Below are 25,361 nucleotides of genomic sequence, written 5' to 3'. Positions count from 1 at the left end.
AGGTTTAACGAGCAATAGTCCCAAAACCATTTCTTGGTACCTACTGAGATTTAAATTACCTGCAACTAATAACCTCTCTGCAAGCGTTCTACCTCATGGCTTATAAGTTGAATTCACCAGCATGACATCTATGTTTTATGTATGTAAGTTCATGACACAGACAGCAATGTTTTAAGAGATTGGTATTAGTGCGAATATAAATACATGCACGCACACAAAAAGACAAGCAGACCCTATAGTGTCTCTTGCTTGGCTGTTTTATTGCACTACTCATGAGAAAAAACGAAACATCCTAAAAGGAAAAGCTAAAAACTCTGCTTTCAGCAACTAATGTATAAGAAAATGCTCCTGTACATATCAAGACAAACAGTAAGGTTTATAATGTGCTATGTAATATAAAATTTCTTTATTACAGAACCTCAAGCTTGTATACTAGAAAACAATAATTGAACTAGTATCTGGCATTATCTATATTAAAAGACACTTTACTTCTCTGAAACAGTGATGAGAGACAAATTTCCTAAACACTGAAATCATTCAGTACAGCAAACCATGATTTCTGTTATTAACTATGGCCCTTCAAATTTTAACATTACTATACTGTAATCTTTTCATAAATTATAGACGTATATCACTAATGTGTAGGTTCTGCCTTCAAAAGAGAAAAAGTAGCTTTTTTAACAGATCAAATCAGCTCCTGACATTATCACCTATTGGAGTGTGACCAATGTGGGGTAGAAAAGGATGTTATGAGGTGCTGAGAACCAAACTATTTTATACCAAAGTTGAAGTTTAGAGTCTAAGTATGGGAAGCTGCTAGGTAAAAAGGCACCAATTACGTACCCAGCAAAATTGCAGACAAATAGCTATTTAGAAATCTGATTACTATTTAATCAATACTCAAAGTACACTCACCTGTGAAAGACCCAGCACACAGATATTTCATTCAATTTAATCAAGTCACCAGAAATATGTCATGAGTAGTGAATAGAGGCTCACTCTGCAACATGAGAAGATCCTATTTAAGAGAGTCCTGAGGATTGTATTACTTTATATTGTTACTCTAAACAGAAGTACATTGTTGTAATGATTGCTTTGGCTAATATTTGCATGACAAGGATTTGTAAATCTATTCAAATTGCTTAAATAATTTTAACAGTTTATCCTGTAAAGCAACCAGAAGTATTAGGCCAAATATTAATAATTGTGTCAATTCCAATTCAGGGATGAGACTCCCACTAATATACTCCCAAAGGGTTCATTGCCATGCTTCAGAGGGCCCATAAACCACTGCTGCTTCTACTATGCATGTAGAGTTGAAGACACAGGGCATAAATTCTGCCTAGCCCCAGCAAGCTGGAAGCACATAGAATGATACCCTTTGAGAAGACATCCTTGCTTGTTGTTTTCTTTTACTTCACTTGCAACTAAAAACCCCTATCAAATATTCTACCTACACCTACACCCACACACCCCAGGAATTGCATTAGATACATCTTTCAAAACTTAGTGTACAAGGGAAGTATAGAACAGTAAAGCATATTAAAGCAAACTAGATGTTATGAAGCTGCATCCCAGAATCTGTGTCAACACAGTTGGAAGTCATCAATAAGGTCTCAGCCTGTTCCTCTTAGTACTTAATGCTGTCAAAAATTTGTTCGTCTTCTATATGGCAATTCCATTTAATTTTCCTATTCTTTCTGAAGTCACATTTTCTTTTCATTACACACATTCAAGTTCTCCCCCTGTTCATCATGTTGTCCCAACTCCATTCAACTCCTAAGTCTTTTTGCTCTACTTTCCCTTTCACAGCAAGTCCATAAAACATTTTACAGTGCAGAAGAAGCAGCTGATATGGCTCCAAATACTGTTGCTTCAGAAATATATACTACCAACGCAGCTCTTAAGAATAGTCAAACAGTTTCTGCTGTACTATAAAGCTTAGCTGCCAATGTATAATATAAAGAAAAACCATGCCACGTAACAGCTGATTCTCATTGTCCAGCTTGAAAAAGTTTTTACTAGGCTAACCTGTCAGAATAATGATTTGTCATATTTTTTAAGAAGTCAAACAATATGACTACTTCTGTAATCAAAAGTTATGTCAGAAATATACAGGTACATCAAATATCTTATTTGGAAACATCAAATCCATTTTTGGCCAGACAACAGGTTTTGAGTAACATTATGTCATATTTTAGCCAATAGCAATTAAAGGACTTTTACAAACTTGAAATTAGACATTTGTTTAACCACTCATGCAAATAACATGAAGTCAAAGGACAAGCATCCTGTGAACGAGAAGCAACTTATTAAACCTCTGACAAACATCTTCTAAAGATACCCTTCATGGGTAATAATGAAGGAGACACCCACAGCTGATTTAAGATGTTAGAGAATTTTTTCTACTTCTCATGCTTAAATTCCATGCATTCTGAATTGTCCAAGTCCTACAGAGCCCACTTCAAAAGCCTACAAAGGAATGATCAATGGTCAATCTCCATGCACAAAGGCTACCATCAGAGCCTTCCTACACATGCTAACCTCAGCAAAAGTTACTTCTTCAATTAAGTTATTTTGCTGTAAAATATAATTGCCTTAACTATTCCAGAGGGGTAGCCGTGTTAGTCTGTATATAGCAAAAACAACGAGAGTTCTGTGGTACTTTATGACTAACAGATTTAATTTTTGTAGGCATAAGCTTTCATGAGACTCAGCTCACTTCATCAGATGCAGAGGTAGAATGATACAGTAAATAGGAAATATAGATATAGAAGTGCATAGAGAACAGTGGAGGAGGTGGATGAAAGCCCGGTACTGGAGGGCTAATGACTACAAGCCATCAAAAACACTTTCCCTGATGATCATATATCACACCTCATAGCTGAACTTCGTGACCCACAACTACTTCATATTTGGAGCCAATCTATACCTCCAAGTCAGTGGCACAGCTATGGGCACCCGCATGGCCCCACAGTATGCCAACATTTTTATGGCTGACCTAGAACACCGCTTCCTCAAAATTTATCCCCAAGCACCTCTCCTTTACCTACGCTACATTGATGATATTTTTATCATCTGGACCCACGGGAAAGAGTCCCTCGAAGATTTTCACCGGGATTTTAATAATTTCCATCCCACTATCAACCTCAGCCTGGACCAGTCCACACAAGAAATCCACTTCCTGGACACTACTATACATATAAAGGATGGTCACATTAATACCACCCTATACCGAAAACCAACTAACTGCAATACATATTTTCATGCCTCCAGCTTCCACCCTGGACACATTTCACGATCCATTGTCTACTGCCAAGCCCTAAGATACAACCGGATTTGCTCCGATCCCTTAGACAGAGACAAACACCTACAGGATCTCTATGAAACATTCCCAAAACTACAATACCCACCTGGAGAAGTAAAGAAACAAATTGACAGAGCCAGATGGGTACCCAGAACTCACCTATCACAGGACAGACCCAACAAAGAAAACAGAACCCCACTGGTCATCACCTACAGTCCCCAACTAAAATTTCTCCAACACACCATTAAAGATCTACAATCTATCCTAGCAGATGATCCGTCTCTCGCTCAGGCAGTGGGCGACAGACCCATCCTGGCTTACAGACAGCCTCCCAACCTGAAGCAAATACTCACCGGCAACCGTACACCCTACAAAAAGTCCAATCCAGGAACCTATCCCTGCAACAAACCCCGTTGTCAGCTCTGTCCACTCATCGACTCTAGTGACACCATCACTGGTCCTAAACACATCAATCACACCATAAGGGGCTCATTCACCTGCACATCCACTAATGTTATATATGCCATCATGTGTCAGCAATGCCCCTCTGCCATGTACATTGGCCAAACCGGACTATTACTACGCAAAAAGATAAATGGACACAAATCAGACATAGAAAATAACATCCATTGTTATTATAACAACACCCACAACCAGTGGGAGAACACTTCAATCTCCCAAGGCACACCGTCACTGACCTGAAAGTCACCGTACTTCTTCAAAAAAACTCCAAAAACAGACTTCAAAGAGAAACTGCAGAGTTAGAAATGATCTGCAAACTTGACACATTCAAACTGGGTTTAAAACAGAGATTTGGAATGGCTCTCTCATTTCAAGAGGTAATTGCTTTGCTCACCCATTCACACCTCCTACTCAATGACGGTCATTAGCCCTCAAGTACCTGGCTTTCATCCACCTCCCTCAGCGTTCTCTATGCACTTGTATATCTATGTTTCCTATTTACTGTATCATTCTACCTCTGCATCTGACGAAGTGAGCTGAGTCTCACGAAAGCTTATGCCTACAAAACTTAAATTTATTAGTCTTTAAAGTGCCACAGAACTCTCGTTGTTATTGCCTTAACTACAAACTCATATTTCCTGAAGATGTGTAAGCATGATGAACTGAGCTCAAGTCCCTAGAGCAGATGTACACTCGACAAGGAAAACCAATCCAGTAAGAAATGAACCTGTGCGCTGAAAAGGAACTAGTTCTTATGAGCTCCAACCCCTCGTGCTATGTAAGTGATAATGCCCTTCCATCCACTTAACTTCAAGGTCCCCATCCAACAGAACTACCCTTCAAGGCTACCATAAACCATCTGCAGTCTGGATGTTGTACCCAGTCTTAAACTGTTTGTCTCCTATACCTCTGGCTGTTCCACTTTACCCAAAAAGTGAATGTCTGCATCATGAGAAGTTTTAAGTGGTAAACCGGTGGATTATATAGAATTGCAATGACATACACAAGTGTTCATGTAATGCAAATGTTTTAAATGCAACTGTTAATCCTAATCCTTCAACATCAGGAGTTTGTGAAAGTAATAATTACCCACATTGACAACTGCTTTCTAATTTCAGTTTTCAAAACATCAGCCAGTCAACTATTATAATAACTCTGTCAATTTCATTAGTCAAAATTTAATTAGTCAACATTTTGAATTTAAAGTGAAACTAAAATGACTGCACTCACCATGATTCACCCTCTAATGCCTCTTATCTTCAGAAAAAGTAGAGTGAATAGGCAGGCCTTGCATTGTGCTCACAACTTCAGACTTTGTTTTTTTCCTTCATTCATAAAGAACCCAACTCATGTGTCAATATCCAACCCTCAATATTCTCTCTACCATCCTCCCTTATAGCACCCCCTGCTGAGTTCACTCTTATACAAAATATCATCTTAACCCTGCCAATGCTCAAATGTCAGATTAGAATATGAAGAGAATCTGACATCCAGGACTCTCAACATAAAGGGCTGGTTTTTATTTTCCTCTTAGACAGTACTCTGTCATGTTTCCTTCTGATATATAAAATCATGGGGAGTTTCAAGTTACTATATTGCTTTTCTTTAAAAATCAGGACCACATTCTAAAAGAAGTACTTTAACAATAGCTTTACTGACACAAATTTAATTCATAAATCCCTGATGCTCAGGCTAAAACTGAAAAGTTTGAAGTGCCACTCAAAAAGGAACCTCAATTTCACTCCCCATGAAAAATAAACAGATAGTTTAAACCATGTCTTAAAATTAAATCAATATGGGTCAAGATGTGTAATCAAATTTGTAATCTGATAATTTATTAGCTATTACCATAAAAGAGTTAAAGAAATGCCTACTCAAAACATGGCGAAAACAAAAGGTCCATCAGTACATAACATATAGAACTTTTTTTGAAGTTCTGTGCTTAAATAGCATTGGCTAAGGGCTTCAGTAGGAAACACTGATGCAACTAATATTTTACAGTAAAAAATGACCTACCTTAATATCAACAAAGCTTCATCATTGAACAAAAACCGTTTTTGAAGAGTGATTTATACTTCTATAAGTATAAATATTTCTTCAGAAGTGGGATTGTGAAGAAAATTATGCACATCATTTATGGCTCTGACCTTTCGCCAATGAAAGTTTACCAGCTCACCCCATTTTGACCCCTAAACAGCTCAAGTCTGCCTGTTGTAGTGCAGTTACTTTACATAACAGACCTGTAACGCAGTATACACCATTTATGCCATGGCATTTGAACCAGCGACTTCCATAGACGTTATACCCAGCCATACGATACAATTGCATGTACTGAGGTACTGTATCTCATGCAAACCAGATGTCCATTTTAATATTCTTTTTACCTGACTTTGTTTAAGGGCCAGAGTCTTAAAAATATTTATGCACCTCAAGTTGCATATAGACACTTGGGGGGTGGGGGGGAGGGGAGGGATTCACAATGCCTAAGCAGGGTTAGTACTTAACTCCCTCTGAAGTGAACCTTCAGGCCTCTAAAAACCTTTGAAATTCTAGCACTAGAAGAGCTAGGTTAATAGTTAATTTAACATTATATGTTCCTGCAACTTACCTAGACAAAGCACAAAAATTATTTATTCCTCAATGTTTAACCATAGAAGATTACTGGAAAATAAAAGGCCAACTAAAGTAACTGTAAACAACTGGTTTCCCAGAAAACTGAATTTATGGTAAGTTCTTTAATTTGAAAACATTAAGATCCTAATGAAAAGGTTTGCACATCCATGCTAAGTGAAACTCAACAGAACACTAGGAGCTTTTTGTCTTCAGACATGAAACAAAAGAAAGGCTGCATCTGTCAAAGCCCAAGGCACAATAATGTTTATGCCTTTTAAAAGCAAGCTTTTAAAGGATGCTATGGAAAATAAAAAGCAAATAAGCCTGGGATCCAATCTGCTAAATTCAACCTGTGGTGTCAAACATCAAGATTTGAAATATGCTTGCAGCCTCACCAACAAAATGTTCACATGGATTGGGAAAATATACTATACACTCATAACTCAACTTAAGTCCTTAATACTTACTTAATACAAAACAAATGCAATGTCTTATCCCCTCTCATAGACAGTAAGTGCTTATTAGGAGGTTGTGCCTTCATTACCCTGCAACTACTGCCATCAAGATGCACTGAGGAAAAACATTCCAACTGCTCCCAATACAGTAAAAACATCCCTACCTTGAGCTTCCCAGAAAGACATTTTACAGTCAATACGTTTCAGGTGTGTTTCTATTGTAATTATGTAAAGAGAAACATTCATCGAGCCTCAATACCAACATGTAAAATTTTGAAGTGCTGTTAGCACACTATTGAATTGTCCTCCCACTATGAATTAACTTATGTTCGGATACTATATGAGATCTTTGCTGTTGGCACGTTTAGTTGGAATTCTGAATATTGCAATTATTTCTCAACAAATAAAACGGTAATAGTTTTCTCATCCGTTGAACTGAATTTGAGCTTTTTTCCCCTTGAGTGGTATTCTCAGACAATTCTTCAAACGCAAGGGGGTTACCTCATTTGTGATTTAAATTGTTTGATGTTATTGGTTTTTATTCACAAAAAATATTTCAAGTAGTATTTTGTAACTAGCCTCTTTTAGCGCTTCCTATACATTTCATGTTCTTTCCTAAGTCCACAGGCAGTACAGCCTGTCTGTTTAGCAGCTTAAACATGTCTATTATCCACCTTCTTTTGCTTTTCTTCATCATTCATCCTTACATGACATCAGCCACCTACGCATGTAACTGAGTACACTTATGTTATGCCAAAGCTTATAGAAAAATACCTCCCAGAGAAGAGCTGATCAGGTTATCCACCTTCACCTGTGTGTAACTGACACCCATACTCAAAGATATGAGCTCTTTCAGGTTTCAGGAAGAACAGTTCCATCCAAATAAGTGGACTTACGCTTTTTTGTAACTAACACCACCACATCTGTGCAGCAAATGTGATTAAGCAGAATGGGGGTTTTTTATAAAATGTGCAAGCATTTCATGAGCACACTATGCTACACTTAGCATTCTGTAAGTCCTGCAGCCATCAGTTCAAATAACTGCCTAAAAAAATAAAGGCCTCCCGTACTCACTAGGAATTTTATTTATTTTAGTTACCATAGTGTCTAGAGATTAGATTAAAGGATTCTAATTGAGTCTACATCTTTGTTAGTTCATTGTCTTAACCTTTTAAACTGAGCAATATTTATGAAAATGTGTTGTCCAAGATACTACAAGTGGGCAATGCTTACTCTGTAAGAGCACTAGTAAAGTTAACTCTGTATTGTACAAAAGTGTCACATCAGACATTCACTTACACCCAATTCACTATTGCTGCCTAATGTTTCTTCTACAAATTTTGTACCTGGATGAGAGTCAGTAAAGTATGTACTGCTATCACTAGCTCTTAAAAGGCAAACCAAATAGATGTTAATTGTTTATGCTCTGTATTTTATTTATTTATTGTCAGTATGTTGCCTCGAGAAACTAAATTAGCTTAACTGATATATACTGCTTTGTGTTTGGGGTATAAAATCCTGAAGTAAGTGCTTCCAAAAAAACTAATTTTCAATGACTGCAAGCTTCATTTTTAATAAATGCATCTGCTAGTAGCTGTACATCTTTCTGACTGTTAGCTTAAATGGTCACTTTTTTATCATGATGCTCTTCATAAAGATATTTTGAGTCAACTTAACTTCTAAAGTTTGAAAACTTGATTATACAGCATGTACTCTACACTATGGACAGTCAGTCATAGTTGCATTCTATATTTGATCCATTTAAGCTAGTAAACAGCGTTTAAATAGTTTTAGCAACTCAACCTTATTTTGTTCAATGTAGTATATTCCTATTTCATATCTAAGAAGTGAAAAATTTTCAACAATCTTAATTGGAGGCAGAATTTTATATTTTATGTTTAGTATTTTAATACTTCCCTGTACATCACCCAGTTGGTGATCCTCAAATTCTTTATGATCTGATTCTTCTAATTTCCTGCCACACCATGCTTAATTACTTATATGTCACAAGAACTTTTATGACAATTCTACACAATATAAGAGGGTCTTTAGTCACTTAATGTCATATTTCATTATTTTGGGCCTCAAAAGGGCAGCAGTCTTGCTAGCCAGCCAATACAGAACAAGGCTCCATCTTGCCACAGACAGGTATGCTACTTGCCTGCAGTTTCCTTAGGAAGTAGGCCATTTGGACAAAAATTTCACACACAACCTGCCCTAATCATGGTATTTTCAGTCATAGACTGGCTGCTTCTAGAGTCTTCAGGGGATTCCTTCCCACAGCACTGATCAAATAGGCTAGGCTTATCGTGCTTCTTTCCTGAACACTGGAGGAGTCTGGTTGTATCCCATCTTTTGAGATCCTCTGTATACCCCCTACCTAGTCTGCCCAGCATTCTTTATCTTCCCAATGCATCTCATATTTTTAATTAAAAGAAATTAAGTCTATGCGTCATTCTGAAACCCAATTACACCACATACTGACAGGGAAAAAATTATACAGCTTCCCCCACATGTGCAAAAGCTGGAGGATGTTGCTAAACAGAGGAAGCAGTGCCCACCATGTTCTCACCATGTGCCGTTCTCTAGGGTCGGGGAGAAGGCGCTTGCATGACTCAACAAGGCTGCCTTTAACTGCGTGCACATGCCATAACCCCAAGATGAGTTACAGGTTCTCTCTACCTTAGCTAGAACTTACAATGCGCCGAAAGATAGCTGTACTATGTCAGTGAATCAAGACTACAGTGTTTTGCTATTTTGTCCATCCAGATCAAGCAAGCCACTCAAACACAGAACAGAGGGGAAAAAAGTACCACCCAGTGACAAAATCTACCATAGTGATGATCCAAGTAGTATGAAATCAGGATCACTTTCTATTTGAGTATATACCCATTAGTATACAAACAAATGCTACTGGTGCTCACTTTTAAGACGACAGGGCTACAAGGGATCAAAGGCTTACAGTGAGAGTTTTGATGCACACTCCAACTATCCTATCATTGAACCAATTGTCAGGGCAACATCAAAATATTAAGTCATGGAATTTGTAGCTAGCTACAACTTAGTTAGATATATAGTCTTTTCAAAAATCCCCTAACGCTTCTCCACAGCTGAGAGCTGAAACAGAGTTTTAACACGGTATTCAGAAGCAAGCTTTGCCTACCAAAGACAGGCAAAGTTTTTGCTACTGAGGTGGCCTAACAGCCAAGTGTCAACAGTCATACACGCAGATTTTCCAAGATCCTAATACAAACATCTAAGATGACACAGGGCAGAGTGTGTGCTCAGTTTACCCAGCAGTTCTGCTAGTTATTGGCTTTTTTTTTTTTTTTTTTTAAATAAACAAATGATATTTTACTAAAAATTTAATAGAAAAACCTGTCTTTAAAGTGACAATTTATAGAATATTTTTGTAACTGCCACCATCCAAAGTCAGTCTAAAGTTATTCAAATGCATGAACAGAGCCCCACAGGTTATCCAAAATTTAACAATTACTTTAAAGTGATTCAATGACCAAAACAATGTTCTTGATAATGAATAATTAGTAGAGATCCAGTACTGATGGACTGAAGCATTGATCTTATATTCATTTTCAGGTCACTTTCATGGTAATAACTGGGATAGTATTGCAGGAGTTTAGTACATGAACCATTAAAGCCCAAGGCAATAAATGCTGACACTAAGGAATCTACAATCAAGTTTGATATACATGTCTAACACACTTCTTGAGGAATATAAGCTTTGTTGCAGGGACATTTGTACATCACACAAGTCGATTTAGTACAAGTAGCAACTGTTTCCTCCTGGAAACATTCTGAAACATACGTGAGATGTATTCCTTGCAATGGTCACTGTTGTCAGTTAAGGTCAACAGTTCTGTGGGAATAAACTCAATACGCAGAACCATTCTCCAGAAGAAAACCAAATTCTGAAGAAAGCTTAAAGTTCAGGTTTATGGGTTTTGGATGTGTTTTTTTTTTTAATCTGTTACCAGTGAAGCCAAACTAAGAAACTGAAAGCCTGCTCTAGCAGTAGTTGTGGGACCAGACTGCTTCATCCCTGACTCTGATAGCTTCCTTTGCTGGAGGCTATCATTTTCAAGCAGGTATCACTCCACTGCACAGCTGGGTCAAATTTTCTAGTTTTTCTTCACAACCACGAGTTAGTGGTTTTGGTTCTCATATCTCATTACTGGAACTAACATATATGCATATCTGTAGCTTCAATGAGGTCCTCCATAGCAGTGTGTCCAAACCTCACTGAAGGGTAGCCAGGCATTAAGAGCCTATACCAAATTTTGAACAGTGCACAATCTTCAGCAAATGGCTTCTCATTTAAACATCACATGGATGGAACTCAAAAGAATATCACTGTTCTCCCATACCTCACTTGAATCTCTGCCTACCTACTATCTTTGGAAATATCCATCTAGGTTGTTTTGAGCACTAACATTTCTTCAACACCAAAGAGAAGTTTGTTTAAGGTTGAAAGCTAACAGTAGCAACGACATATTTCAGGGAAGAAAAATCACAGCTCCAATTTTTGGCCAGACTTTGAGAGTGTCCTAATACAGTCAAGAAAATATAGATCACACATCTGAAGTGGCCATTTAAAATTAAATTGCATTTATGTGCCAACAGTCAAATATTAAAAACTGAATTTTATTACCAATTTTAAGTATTTTCATTATTTGTCTGCATAACTGGACTAATGAGGATAATGTTATTTCTCCAGTTGCATAAAGTTGACATTTTATATCCTTGTTTAGATTTTTCAGACCAATAAATCATTCATATGCTAAGCAGCAACATCAGTATATTAAGCATACCCTTCAACAGAGAAATTCATAATACTATTTCAATATTTCTTTTAACTGAAACATTTTACATTACTTTAAATAGTAAGTGTCCAGTGGTTCTATGGTTGCATTTAAACACTGAGCATGAGCACTTTTAGGTCTATACTAATTAATTTTATGTTTTCTTTATTTTCCACCTCACAAGTGTCACTTTTCAGTCTTATGGCCATTGCCAGTGAGATGAACAGCTACATCCATTTTAATTAAATACTTAACTTCCTAAATGTATATGCAATATATAAACGAAGCTAAAGGAATCTGATCCCATGATTCAATTGACAGAGGACAGGCATGAGGGTGGAGAACCTAATTAATATATTCATATTAATGATATATATATATATATATATATATATATATATATATATATATATATATATATATAGCACCACTGACTCAATTTCTCAGTGTTCAGTCCTCAACAAATCTTTAAGTTTAGCTTTATAAGTGTATCCATGGAAAATAATCACCTTACTTAATTCAGAAAGCAGCAGCATTTCAATCTGGGCTTTGTTGTTTCACCCTCACTCCTGCCAGTTTTATTTATCTAGGTATTTACATCCTACTTATCACTGTGGTATCAGAGTGCCACAGAATTTGAAGAATCCTGTCCGCAGAAATTTACTCATTTTTGTAAGAACAAGATTATGCACTATTGGGGCTCAGCCAAGTTAAAAGGGATTCTTAAATTTTGTTCAGGAAGCACAGAAGTTGAACATCAGTCTGATCTCTTCTGGAAGCCACTTGCACAAATCAAGTCTAGCTGCAGAGAACCATGTCTTGCATGCTCATGAGTTTCCAGGTTTAACTGATGGATTTTTCCAGAGGAATGTCACGTTAGAATAGACTCAACAATGCAATCCCATCTCGTGAAGAGCTTTGAAGAGTAACACTAATACCTTGCAGTTCGGTCAGATTTTGAGACTCATGTAAGTCATTTTAACTCATTTAGGTATTTTTCAAAGTCCCATCCTTTGCCTCTGAATCAATCCAAATAAGAAGGTGGATCACAGATACAATATATTCATTGCTGCCTGCTTTCCTGAAACCTGCTGATTAGTTCTGAACCAGTTAGCCTATTTTTAGAAAAACAATTAGAGTATGAATCAGTGTGATTGACAAAGTAAGGTGCCCCAGGCTCAAGGGTGTTTTGCCCAGGTATGGGTATCCATAACAGCCAAACACTATTATAATCAAAGGTCTTCATGTTCTGAAGGAAGATTACCTGAATGAGGTTAGTACTATGGAGGTGAGAAGTGCTTCTCCTCTCCTGACCAGCACTATATCAATCTTTAACAGATATATCTTCAACATTACCAGACTTTTACCAGGCCATTGTAAAAGCAATTTGATGTGAAGGTCATGTACTGTTGAGTTTTAGGATCAAGAAATTTTCAGAAATATGAGGAGGATGGATTCCTCCTGACCTTAGTATTCAAGACTTATAGAAATGGAATAGAAGCTGCCCATTATGACGTGTACGAGCCGCAGGTGAACAAGCTGGAGGTAGCAAAAACAAACCCACTAATACCTTAACAGAACTGCATTCCATGGTGTCCCATGTTCCATCATTTGAAGCTATGAGTAAAATACCCTTTTGTTCTATAATTTGTATATTCACTGGCACAGAAAAACACAACACTGATTTTTTTCTATATGATATTGAGTGCACCGCACATTAAGTGGGCAGACTGCTGTCCAGCGTGCTGGAAGAAGGTGTGTACCTTTAAGGGACAGAGGCTCAGAGTGAGTTTACAGCATCCGCAAAGCAGGTCAGCCTGGAGATGCTAACAAATCTGCCCCAGATGACCGGAAGAGAGGGGAGGTTACATAGGTACATGCCAAGCAGGAGAAGCCTGATTTTACCTGGAGCAAGCAGAGCAGCAAGGACTCGAGCTCTGCAATCTTCATGGTGCCACATGGTAGAAGGATAGTGAAAGTGGAGAATGCCACCCCCCCATTCCAATCCACAGAGGAAGAAGCAGGTGTTTAGTCACAAAAGGGGAAGGGGTGGGAAAGCGCGTTTGCAGTTTGTGGGACAAGAAAATTGGAATTGGGTTTCAGGCTTCCCTCTAAGCAAAAGCAAGGGGACAGTTGCTCCCCCCTCACAGCCAAGCATAGCAGGCATGCTGTAGCAGACAGTATATGGATTTTCAAAGCCAGCACAGGGAGGACAGAGTGGGAGTGGACCCAGGACTGGGGCTGGCAACTCCCAGCATGGTCAGTCTGCTTATCAATTGGATTCATCTCAGCTGAGCGGTAAGGTGGGTCCTGGGGAAGCAAACACTGCCATGGTGAATTGGCTGCATTTATGGGTGGGGCAGCCAATTGATTCAAGCAGTCCAGGCACTTGCTTATGAAATTGTTTCCACAGCCCTGCAGAGCTTGCAAAGTGCAGTGGGTCACTCAGAGCTAGGTCAGTCCATTGAACTGATTGCAGGAAAGGACAGCAGCACTGCTGGCAGGAGTGAGTTTGATCAACACCGGATGGAGCTTGCAAGGACAGGGTGTAAAGGTGAGTCCCTTCCACCGAATGTGGCAATGAGTGTTGGTAGGGGGGACCTTGTTGGAGTTCAGGGACCTGATCCACCTAACCCCTTGGGGGATTTAAATGGAGAGGGGAGGATGAGCCTAAGCAAGGTAACCAACAGGTTATGAAGAGGAGCTATATCAGAGATGCCTGGGTTATACACCCCTTGTTTGGGTGCTAAGGGTATTATACAGGCATTACAAGCTAACTGTCAGGTGCCGCAGCAGCTGGAAGCACCTATGGCTGAGGAATGGAAGGAGGGGGTTAGGAAGGGCAAGCAATGGAAGTCTAGCATGGGCTCAACTTTGGGAGACAAGCAACAGCCAGGTGGAGCAGATCCCTCGCCACAGGGTGGGAATTCTTAATAGGTGAGGGGGATTCTTGGGCACCTTTCAACTCATCCTGGGGGATCCCAGGGGACACACAACGTAACGGTGGGTGGTGTGGACACCACAGGGGCTCGGCGTCCACACGAACAGTGGCCTGAAGCCTGACAGAGACCTGAGGCACATAATGACAGTTGCTGGGAATGCAATGAAAGTGGTTGTTTTTGTAGCATCTGTAAACTTAGGCATGCTTGCAAAATGTGCTTTGTGGCCCATACAGCTCATTCTTACCAGAGCAGTAGGGGAAGGTGGCAGTGTGGGAACAGGATGGGATGTAGGTGAGGTGCCACCCAGAGGCCCAAGTGGGCAGGAGCAGAGCATGGGGGGACAAAACAGGGAGGAGGGGGAGGGCCCAAGCTAGAAAAAGTGGGTTGGACAAGAGCACCATCTCCAGTTAAGGTGGAGGTTTTAAGGATGCTCTTTTGGGATTACCGTAACAGAATTTTCTGTAGGACAGGTTTAGTGTGGCATTTAAGATCTCCTTTACAGGGAAAAGAATGCACCTGATGTCTAAAAATTTGAAGTCCTTAGTAGGAATGGGCCAAATTGTAAAGAAAAACGTTGCACAGAATTTAACAGGATGCAGGTCCATTCAATCAGTTACCTATACAAATCTCGCAGGTTTCTCTCTTCCGATTGGTACCAAAGTAATGTTCACCTGGTACCTTCTTAATTCAGTAACTGTGGTATCCATAGGATAGCTCAGTTAACGATGGAACAGACCCGGCTTTGTGTTCTATGCCATCTTCCTCCAGGGTTAGGTCTTCTGGCCCAGGGGCACAGATGGCCAAGTGCGATTCAAATTTGCTTTTCGATTGCTACCAGTGCACCTGTCTGACTTTCTCAAAATAAAATTGTCCCTAGAGAAAGACGAAGTGATGGCCATGTTCAGAATTTCAGAAATTTAGTACAATGCTACACTAGACAGTAATGAGGGAAGCTCGTTTGTATCAAGTGGGGCCTGACCTGGACAATTTTTTGTTCACTGACAGTGCAAGTCTAGATGCATATTAACCCGTTGCACACCTTTCAGGGCTTCGCTAAAAAATTACCCTACCAGAAGAAAAAACAGAGACCTTCCACTACACTGAACTACTTGGGAATCAAGCTAGACACATAGGCTGGTACACTGCAACTCACTCAGGCTAAGTGGTGGGAGATAATGGGCTTAATTAGAAAAGAAACACTCCGTGAGCTACAGCCTATTATTGCACATTTTCAGTTTGCTGACCAGGTGGTAGCCTTGCGGCATGTATTCTGTGCATTGTTTGGGGCAACCACTGCAAGCATAGCAAGACTGTACCATTTTATAAGCGTTAGAGAGGTGTAGGTTTTAAGGGTGTGGGAACAGCTTGAGCCAATATAATGGAAGCGTCATTATGGAGGGAGGAATGAATAGTGGAAACTTATTTAGAAATCCATTTGGACACTTCGGGAGGTACAGGTTTTGCGCTATTTTACAAAGGGCAGGTGGTCAGCCCAGAAACAGCCTTCCAACTGGACCCAAAAAGGCACAGGGCAGAAAATAACATGTCTCGAGTTTTTCCCCCAATTTTGGTTTCAGTGGTCATTTGGACCAAAAAAAGTGTTTGCTAATAAAAGGTGCAACATAGTGGTAGTATGTTAGCCATTGCCAGACCTACAGATTACACAAGACTATGTAGTTGGTAAAGGCACGTGTATTACAATGCTTAAGCTTTAACATCTGTTTCTCTACCAGACATGTGCTCGGGTTAGATAACAGCATAGCAGATGTACTGTCTCATTTTCAGATGGACAGATTTCAGAAGCTAGCACCAGAAGACAGCAAGAAACTCAAAACAGATGGCACTAGCTATGAAACTTTGATATATAACGGTTGTCAGTAGTACCATCAACACTGAAGAGCTATGAGAGAATTATTAATAATTTTGTGCAATTTCAGGATGTAGAAGGCACCTGTGCGGCAGTACATGGTATTGTTAGCAATCCGAAGATAGCTGAGGTCACCAGTCTCCACTCATCTATCAACCCTTATGTTTGTCAACAGACTGAACCATTACACAGTTCCTTGCCACAGTTTGTTTTTTGGTGTCTCCCCACCCCGGATTTGAAGGCTTCCAGCAGGGTGGTTGCAAAACACAGTCTCCAGGGAGGATATGCATCATCCCATCACAGCTGATATGCATAAAGATCTGGTACAGATCCTGGAGCCCGTATGTCGTTGTGGACAGGAGGTGGCCTTCAGGGCAGCATTTCTTGGAGCTTTTTGGATCAGCAAGTTAGTGACTGGGTTATGTAGGGATTCTTCTGGAAGGGCCTTGGAACTGAGGGATAAATTCAACTGGAGTAAGTCCAAAGACTGATCAAGGGAGCCAGGGTGAATCCATTGTTCTACAGGAAGGTGGTGAGTCTGAGATCTGCCCTGTGGAGGCTGTGTGTGGTGAGAAGACCAGGAAGGGATGGTCTCTCTTTATTCATTTTAACAGGAGTCCCCGCACGATGAAGCAGTTTGTTACAGTGTTGAGATGGGGACTAATGAGTTTGGGTCTCAAAGAACATGAATTTGGTTCCCACTCATTGAGGATCAGGGCAGAAGCAACAGCAGCAGCTCAGCTGGGTATGAGGCAATGGGGCATTGGTATTCAGACGCATACAGAATGTACACAAAACCCCCAGTGGTAAAGCTCTATTATCCATTGTGTTTTCATTCCAGACACAGGCAGACCGGCCAGGCAGGTGGGAGTTATTTATGGGGCCCATAGGCAGGCTTCCAGGCTACCAGAAGGTTCACAGCTGGACATCAGTAGTGAAGCAGTCCTGAGATGGCATGGGAGGAATGGCCTATTATAGGTCCACTGATTCCCCTTCTATACAGCATGGGGGCCTATAAGATGTAATTGTGGTTGACCTCAGGGAAAGTGATTTGGCAACACGTAAAGGCATAGACAACACTCATAGTTATGAGGCACATGGGGCAGATCTTGGAACTTTTCCCAGAAGTAAAAGTTATATGATGGGACATGATGTGCCAGGAAGCTTTGAAGCCCCCTTGGGTCAACGAGGCTGGGAGGTATGTTAATAGGGAGGAGGCCAAAATCATGTGCATCATGAAAGAGGCAGAGTTGTTAGTTTTGCATCCAGACATAACACACAAGGCATCAGAACTATTCAAGGGGAATGGGGTCCACCTGTCTGACATTTTTTGGCTGATATTAAAGGGGGCATTAGGAGATACCTGGGAATCCAGCTTGGTACAAGGGAAGAGTGAAAAGGCAGCCAAAAGAAAGGGATACAGTGATCAGATAAATGGAGTGGTAAAGGATTTAAAGGAGGTACTTGTTAGATGAGCAGAAAGAGCACTTCTGGGCTCCTATGAAGGGCATGGCATGGAGCCAACTCCTGCCCTCCGTATAGCCTACCTTAACTCTGGGGCAGTGGGTGGGGGAGGTAGTAAGATCCCAGTTGTGTATGTATAAGACTTTTAGTAAGTGTTGAAAACAAAGTCTTGCTGTATTCCTGTGGCATATTAACAGTTAATATTATACTAGTCCTCACCCATTTGCACTACTGGAATGTGTTATTTTAATAAATCAGAATTTGTAATTTACACAGGAACAATAGATTTGCCTCTTCCTTTTACGCTAAGTATGACATTACAAGATAAAAATGAGTTTAAGTGTCAGTGTTTAGTATTAATTTTATTCTCAAATGAATTTAAGGCTATAGAAAGCACTGTAATAAAACAAAATTTTCTTCTTGTAACAATTTTTTTCTCAAATTTCTCTGCCCATTTTTATTTATACACACACACACACACACACACACACACACGTATGTATATAAAACTAATTGTGTTAATTGGGTTCATTCTGATGAATCCACACAATTAACATTTTACATTTAGCACCTACTGTATGCTTCAAGTCTGATCAAATTTTCTTGAGTTCTGTTGTTCATTATGTATACTCTCACAAATTGTACATTCACACGAAAAACAAACAGATGGGATAGTTTACTGATAAACAATAATCAATGTGTCTCCCCAGCTTCCAGATCTTAAAATTATAAACAATCCATAAGCACCATACATCAGAAGCACAACATGTTATTTTAATTTAATTAGTATGTGACTGAATTATAACTAAGTTACATGTAATTACGTAAAAAAAATTCACCTGCTGGCCTATGGCCAATCAATATTACACATCGCAGTGAACTATCTGATCATTTGGTTTTTATTTAGGTGTGTAACAGCAAATACTACACTGATCTCTTCAGGGTCGGAATGTGTCTTGGCGTATTGTACATCTACAGGACACTTTAGTGTTTTGTAATAATTGCAGTAATAGACGTTAACGATTAATATATTTTAGAATATAAAATATTGTCATTAATTTATATTTTGTCAGACAAATGAAAATTTTTGCTGTTGGCACAGTATGGATATTAATTTTAACCAGTGACTCAGAAACCTTTTAAAAAACTTAGCATCAGCATATGTATTCACCAACGTATATTATTGCAAATACCTAACAAAAATTTGATAATTCTAGAGTAAGTCAGTTCATTTACAAATCGAATCATAATCCAAGTTCACACCACTGTGAATCCTCAACTGACAAAGAAAAGACTTCCATTATAGTTTATATAGAGAGTTTAGTTATTCCTCACCTCTAAGTTGATTTGTACTACTATAGTATAAGTTTTTTAATACAGACAGCAGTTCTTACTTTTAAAAATAGTTAATACTTTAGATTGGAAAAAATGCAATTCACCATATTTCTCCCCACATATTATTTACTTACTTTGAACATTAATCAGAAGAAAATTAGAAAGAGGAAAAAATGGTTACTAACCTGTTCAGTAACTAATTCTTTGAAATGTGTTGCACATGTCCATTCGATTCTCGGTATCTGTGCACCCAGCCATCAAACTATTTCCCCTCAGAGATACCCATTGGGCAGCTATGCTCTTCAGGGTGACGTTAACCAGGCCATAGCATCGTGGAACTGGATTCCTGCACTGCAAGCAACACCAGCACCGAGGCAGAACAAGTTCTTTGTTGTTGTGAATGCCTCCAGGATATTTGGTACCAAGATTATATCCACCTGACACCAGAGCCAACTGTACCATCTTAGGTATCGATTTGGAAGGAGATGTTTACATTTCAGATGCACTGTGATTTGACTGCCTCTTACCCCCTTTACCAGGCTTGGAGAATGGAGATCTTCCCCTGGTCAGAGACTCTTTGGAAGATTTATATTTCTTCCTAAGAACAGGTGAAAGAGATCAGTGCCAGAACTCCGACAACAGTGGAGGTGGGCTTCCAGCAGAAGCTACAGCATTCAGCACTGAGTCAGAAAGGGACAACTCCATCAGCAAGAATTTCAACCTAACTTCCCTATCCTTTTTTTTTTGTTCTAGGCATGAAATCCCAGCAAATCTGGTATTCATCTTTCATGTGTACTTTGCCAAAGCACTTAAGGTAATTACCGGGCAGATGACTAACTGCATAATCTTTGAGCAAGAAGCCTGAAGCATGGCCTGAAGTCCAGCAACCGAGGCGTCTCTCTGTGCTGGTGGCAGAACCCAAAAACGTGGAAAAAGCAATCAAGTCAAAAAATAACTAAGTAACTAAATAGTTTTAAATAACTAAAAGTAACTAACTACAACTAAATTATAGTATATAAAAAGAGATGAGGTAACTGTTCTGGCATTGAATAGGCATTCCAACAGTCACGGGCAATAAGGAGGACCTGAGGAGGATTAGGGGCTGCTCTGACCTTTATACCTGCACACAGTAGCACATGGCAGCAGAGGGTGCTTGGACCAACCTTCAGGTACCACTGAAGGAAAAAAGTTTAATTGCCATGCACTAGTCACACAGACACCAAGAATGCAACGCACATGTGCAATCACTTAAACAACACTATTTTTAATACTTCAAACTAAGCCATACCACAAAGCAACTTTCAGAACTGAAGGATAATCAGAAGGCCTTATCCAATAAAAAACTGTTTAAATAGAGATTGAGTAAGGTCAACATATGCCCAATGTCAGGTAACTCAAGGTTACTCACCTGAAACCAGAGTTCCTCGAGATGGATCTTGCACATCCCCAATCAGGGGATGAGCCAATGATGCAGCTCTGATGGTAGAAAGTTTTGTAGCAGTGCTCAATGAAGTGGTCTCATGTCCCTCTTGATCCTCCCCTCGCCTCACCATTCTGAGCTTTCTGAGGAAAAAGCAGTAAAACGGGGTGTAGGGCTCCAGCCACTTGAATTCCTTGTTTTGCCTCCGCAGGTCCAAGATTGTAATTAAGACTCCAAGAAACAAGGAAAGATGGGTGGGGAGTATGAAGGTGCAGCATCAACTGTTTACAATTGCGTAATCTTCATTTATTCTTAGCACGGACTCTGCACATTGCCACTCATTGGACAGTTTGAGAAGCAGTAGCATTTGGAGTAAGGTGGGATGTGGAACTGAAGTTCGACTGCGACTGAAGTAAAACTCTCCGAAATTGATCTGACAGGAATGATAGGTCTCTAGTGCATAATATTTTGTCAATTTATGAATGAAAATTTCTACAATGCGAATATGCCTTAAGCATGCCAACAAGGTCACCTTTGCCCTTGTAGAACATGAGCAAGTCTAAAATAGGAGAGGGACAAAGACCAATCTGTACTTTAACATATAACCTAACCCACTTCAACAGTATTTATTGAGCAATTACCTACCCTTTATTTTGTGCATTAAAAAAAGCATCATAACTATCTAAACTTTGGTTCTACTTACATAAAAAGCTGAAGTCTCATTAGTACCTGTTTTTGCTTCATCTGCTTAAGCAAGTGGTCTGGAGAAGAATTCTGGCAGTTTAACTCATTGGTTGATATGAAATTCAGTTATTACAGGGAAGAATTTAGGGCAAGAATAGAAAACCACTTTGTCCTTGTGGAAAACTGAAGGGTGGATCACACATCAGGCTTTCAGTTCACTTATTCTTCTGGCATATGTTATGACTATAATGAATGCTATGTGGTTTGATAAATGAAACCATCAACTTTCATTTAGAGGCTCAAAGGGAGCAAGGACTAGCTTAAGCTCCCATGATGGAGTTGGATCTTTGGCTGGTGGAAAGATGCTCATTAGACACTTCATAAATCTCTTCACTTCATCATGAGTAAATATACTCCAATTATCAGTATGAACTAAGCCAATACGATTGTCAGAATGTTCTTTCACAGACAATAAGGCTAGACAGGAAAGTTGTAAGTGAAACACGTGTGGACTGACTGGCCCTTAATTTGCAATTATATTATTGGATGCTACCAGAAGCCAACATTTGTGACTCTCTTTTGCGGGGCAGCAGGACCAAACAGCTTAGGATCCTTCAGTACGAAAAATTTTCTTTTCACTCCAGGAGCAGATCATCTCTTCAAAGGAATCTTGGGCTGCTTTTTTTTTGTTTAAGGAGTTATGATCTCATACAAGCCCATCAGTATTCAGACAACTGGCAATTATGATAACCAGAATACTTGGCCACTAGCAACTCCTGAAGTAGTTACATATGCGGTTAATTCTGACACACCTTTCAAGCTCTTGAGATGAAGGTACTGCAGATAGCACACCCATGAAGGAGCATCATTTCCTCAGGCAAGCCAGTCACTTCATAAAGATGTCTAAAGCAAAGAATAGAATACAGCGGAACAAGAGGCATACCTTAAAGTTTGTAAACTTCAAGTCCAGAGATGATCCATAAGCATATGCCAAAACACAGGAATTAATAAAACTTAGTTATTATAAAATAACTTATTTAAATACATTTACTACTCTTGTTTGTTGTAAGTAACAATCACCAACTAGGAAACCTAAGAAATCGAGTCTTCAAAGAGGTTATATCATCCCGAAAGGGTTCTTGGTTTATCCACTGCCATATAGTTTGAAGTAACTGAGGCAGCTGGAGCATGAAATCGCTTTTTTATATAGTCCCATTCTCAGAAAATTCAGTGATGGGATAGTCAGGAGAAGACGTCAGGTCACTCCAATGGGCACTGCTACAAAATATTGCATCATCCCATCTGTATTCCTGATGCATCCCATGAATGGGAATGTGCACGGATGACTTGAAGAACCTTCAAGATACAATCAACAGAATTGAGCAGAGGTTTTTTGTTTTTGTTTTCTTTTAGTGTAGTAGTAATTCTACTCCTCTGTTAAGGCTTGAGCTATTGTTCGTTATAGAATCTTCAAAGCTACTTCATAGACTCCTCAGGATTTTCCTCATTTTATTAGGAATGCTACCAGTTTCCCTTACTTACTTATCTTCTCTCAGTACTACTTTCAGATTCATTCACACCTGGAAAAGAATTGGTTTGGGTAGTCCCCTCTACCAGTTTCTACAGTACCAACAGAAAAATGTAGTACTGGCCATTGCACTCATTTTCCTCAGAATGGGAACACCTCATAATACATAGGCTGCTCACTACTCTGATCCCACATAGAATCATAGAAGATTAGAGTTGGAAGGGATTTCAGGAGGTCATCTAGTCCAACTCCCCGCTCAAAGCGGGACTAACCTCAGCTAAATCATCACAGCCAGGGCTTTGTCAAGCCACAGCTTAAAAACCTCTAAAGATGGAGATTCCACCACCTCTCTAGGTAACCCATTCCAGTGCTTCACCACCCTCCTAGTGATAACTTCTTTTCCTAATATCCAATTTAGACCTCCCACACTGCTACTTGAGACCATGCTCCTTGTTCTGTCATCTGCCACCACTGAGAACAGCCTAACTCTATCTTCCCTAGAACCCCCTTTCAGGTAGTAGAAGGCTACTATCAAATCCCCCCTCCTCCTTTTCTTTTGCAAACTAAACAAACCTAGTTCCCTCAGCCTCTCGTCATAAGTCTTGTGCTCCAGCCCCCTAATCATTTTTGTTGCCCTCCGCTGGACTCTCTCCAACTTGTCCACATCCTTTTTGTAGTGGGGGGCCCATAACTGGACACAATACTCCAAATGCGGCCTCACCAATGCTGAATAAAGGGGAATAATCACTTCCCTTGATTTACTGGCAATGCTCCTACTAACGCAGCCCAATATGCTATTAGCCTTATTGGCAAGCAGGGCACAGTGCTGATTCATATCCAGCTTCTAATCCACTGTAACCCCCACATCCCAAGTATCATCTGAAATAACACTTTTTATAAGCCAAGGATCACATAAAGAAGGCAGACTCCTTAGATTCTATTCTGAATGAGACCAAATCAGCAGCAGTGTCTTTTATACCACTGCATATCTCAAATGTGCTTTGAACATGTAAAATGCTGACACTTCAATTATTAGACCTTAAAAAAAGTTAAAATGTATGGTTCGCAGAATACATAGCGAAGGAATCACTGACGTGATTCAAACAGAAAAAAACACTGCAGCAGATTTCAAAATAACTTTGCAGATGAGTGTTTGGTTTAACATTTTCTTGGAAAGACTGTTATACCACAGTTACATCATTAATAATCCTGCCTCCAGGCTGTCATTTAAAAATGTACATTTTTAATAACCATACTGAAAAAAATTACCACCACTTTGATAAAACTATTCTCACTTCTTGAGTCCATTCCCACAAACAAAATATTTGTTTAGTCAACTGTGCAGAGGTGTTGATTGTTCGTGATCTAGAGTCAATGCTCTACTTGGTTGGTTGTATTTCAGATCTTACTTTTTCCACAAAAATCTTCTTTAATAGCCATATTATGTCATCACTTTTTCTCAATTTTACACTTGAATTTGAGCTAAAACGTTATATTCATTTTCTTCTACTCCATAGTAGTTGTGACCTCACTAACGCTTGAGTAAATACCACATGTCATGGTACGTGACTTTTGTTGAGAAGCCTAAAACTCAATGGAAGTTTTGCCCGGCCTACTGTGACAGCAAAATACAGCTACAACAGATTTTGGACTATATAATGACTTCATTAGCAGAAGCAATGAGGTCTAATATACAATGAATGATAACTATGAACTTCTTTTTTTCCCACAAGTCAAAAGAGAAGACACTCCCAATGAAACACTAAAACCATAGTTCTCAGTAGGCCTCACATCAAGTTTGCATGATTATATAAGGTTCTAAATCCTATATCCTAAGTTGCCCGTAACTCCAAGTGATATCCTACAGCATATTTTTTTGTACCAGACCATGAGCTACAGGTGAAGGTCTACATAGGATGCAATAAGCTCAAGACCAACCGAATTTCGTCACTATGAATCAAGTATTACTTTTGCAGTAAAAAGCAAAACCCACCTAAACTGCCTACCAAAGTCCTGATTCAATTTCTGTTGTCAACTGTGTAACTCCCAATGAGTTTAATAGGCTTTGAATCAAATTCTTGAGATCTCAGAATAAATAATTTCCTACAATTTTCCCCCAAAACTGTTAAGCTGATAATATGATAGAACAAGCAAGATATGTCATGTTTTAAGGGCGCATAAAAACTACAAAGTAATTCAATTTTAAGCCTAAATTCTACAATGTAAACATGTTCTTAGGAAAACCACCTCCGCGTTTATACTCACCGCAACTTTACTTCCAGTTATCTGCATGCAGTGGTCAGCGAAGAATGGTTATAGTGTAAAAACAAAACAAAACAAAAAAAAACATAGCAAAGTTATTAGTAGGCTGTAGCATTTCACATAATTGGTCAAATGTTTAATTATTAGTAAATAATAATTACATTCTTTTAATACTTCATTTATCCAAAAGTCTAAGAATTAA

At 39.3% G+C, this 25,361-nt stretch overlaps 1 protein-coding gene across 1 annotated transcript in view; it reads right to left on the bottom strand.

The window, feature by feature from the left end:
- DIAPH2 (diaphanous related formin 2) overlaps window positions 1-25,361 on the bottom strand; it is a 735,565-nt gene that overhangs the window by 655,220 nt on the left and 54,984 nt on the right. Inside the window, 1 exon segment of the mRNA XM_067548390.1 lies at window positions 25,163-25,183. Within this exon segment, the coding sequence (XP_067404491.1) occupies window positions 25,163-25,183 (21 nt within the window).

Source organism: Emydura macquarii, unplaced genomic scaffold, assembly GCF_026122565.2.
Source record: "Emydura macquarii macquarii isolate MOO-44397 ecotype Brisbane River unplaced genomic scaffold, CSIRO-AGI_Emac_v2 contig_1253, whole genome shotgun sequence".
In the NCBI taxonomy this organism is placed as follows: Eukaryota; Metazoa; Chordata; order Testudines; family Chelidae; genus Emydura; species Emydura macquarii.
The sequence above is the reverse complement of the archived record's forward strand: the minus strand, read 5'-3'. Positions and strand labels throughout refer to the sequence as shown.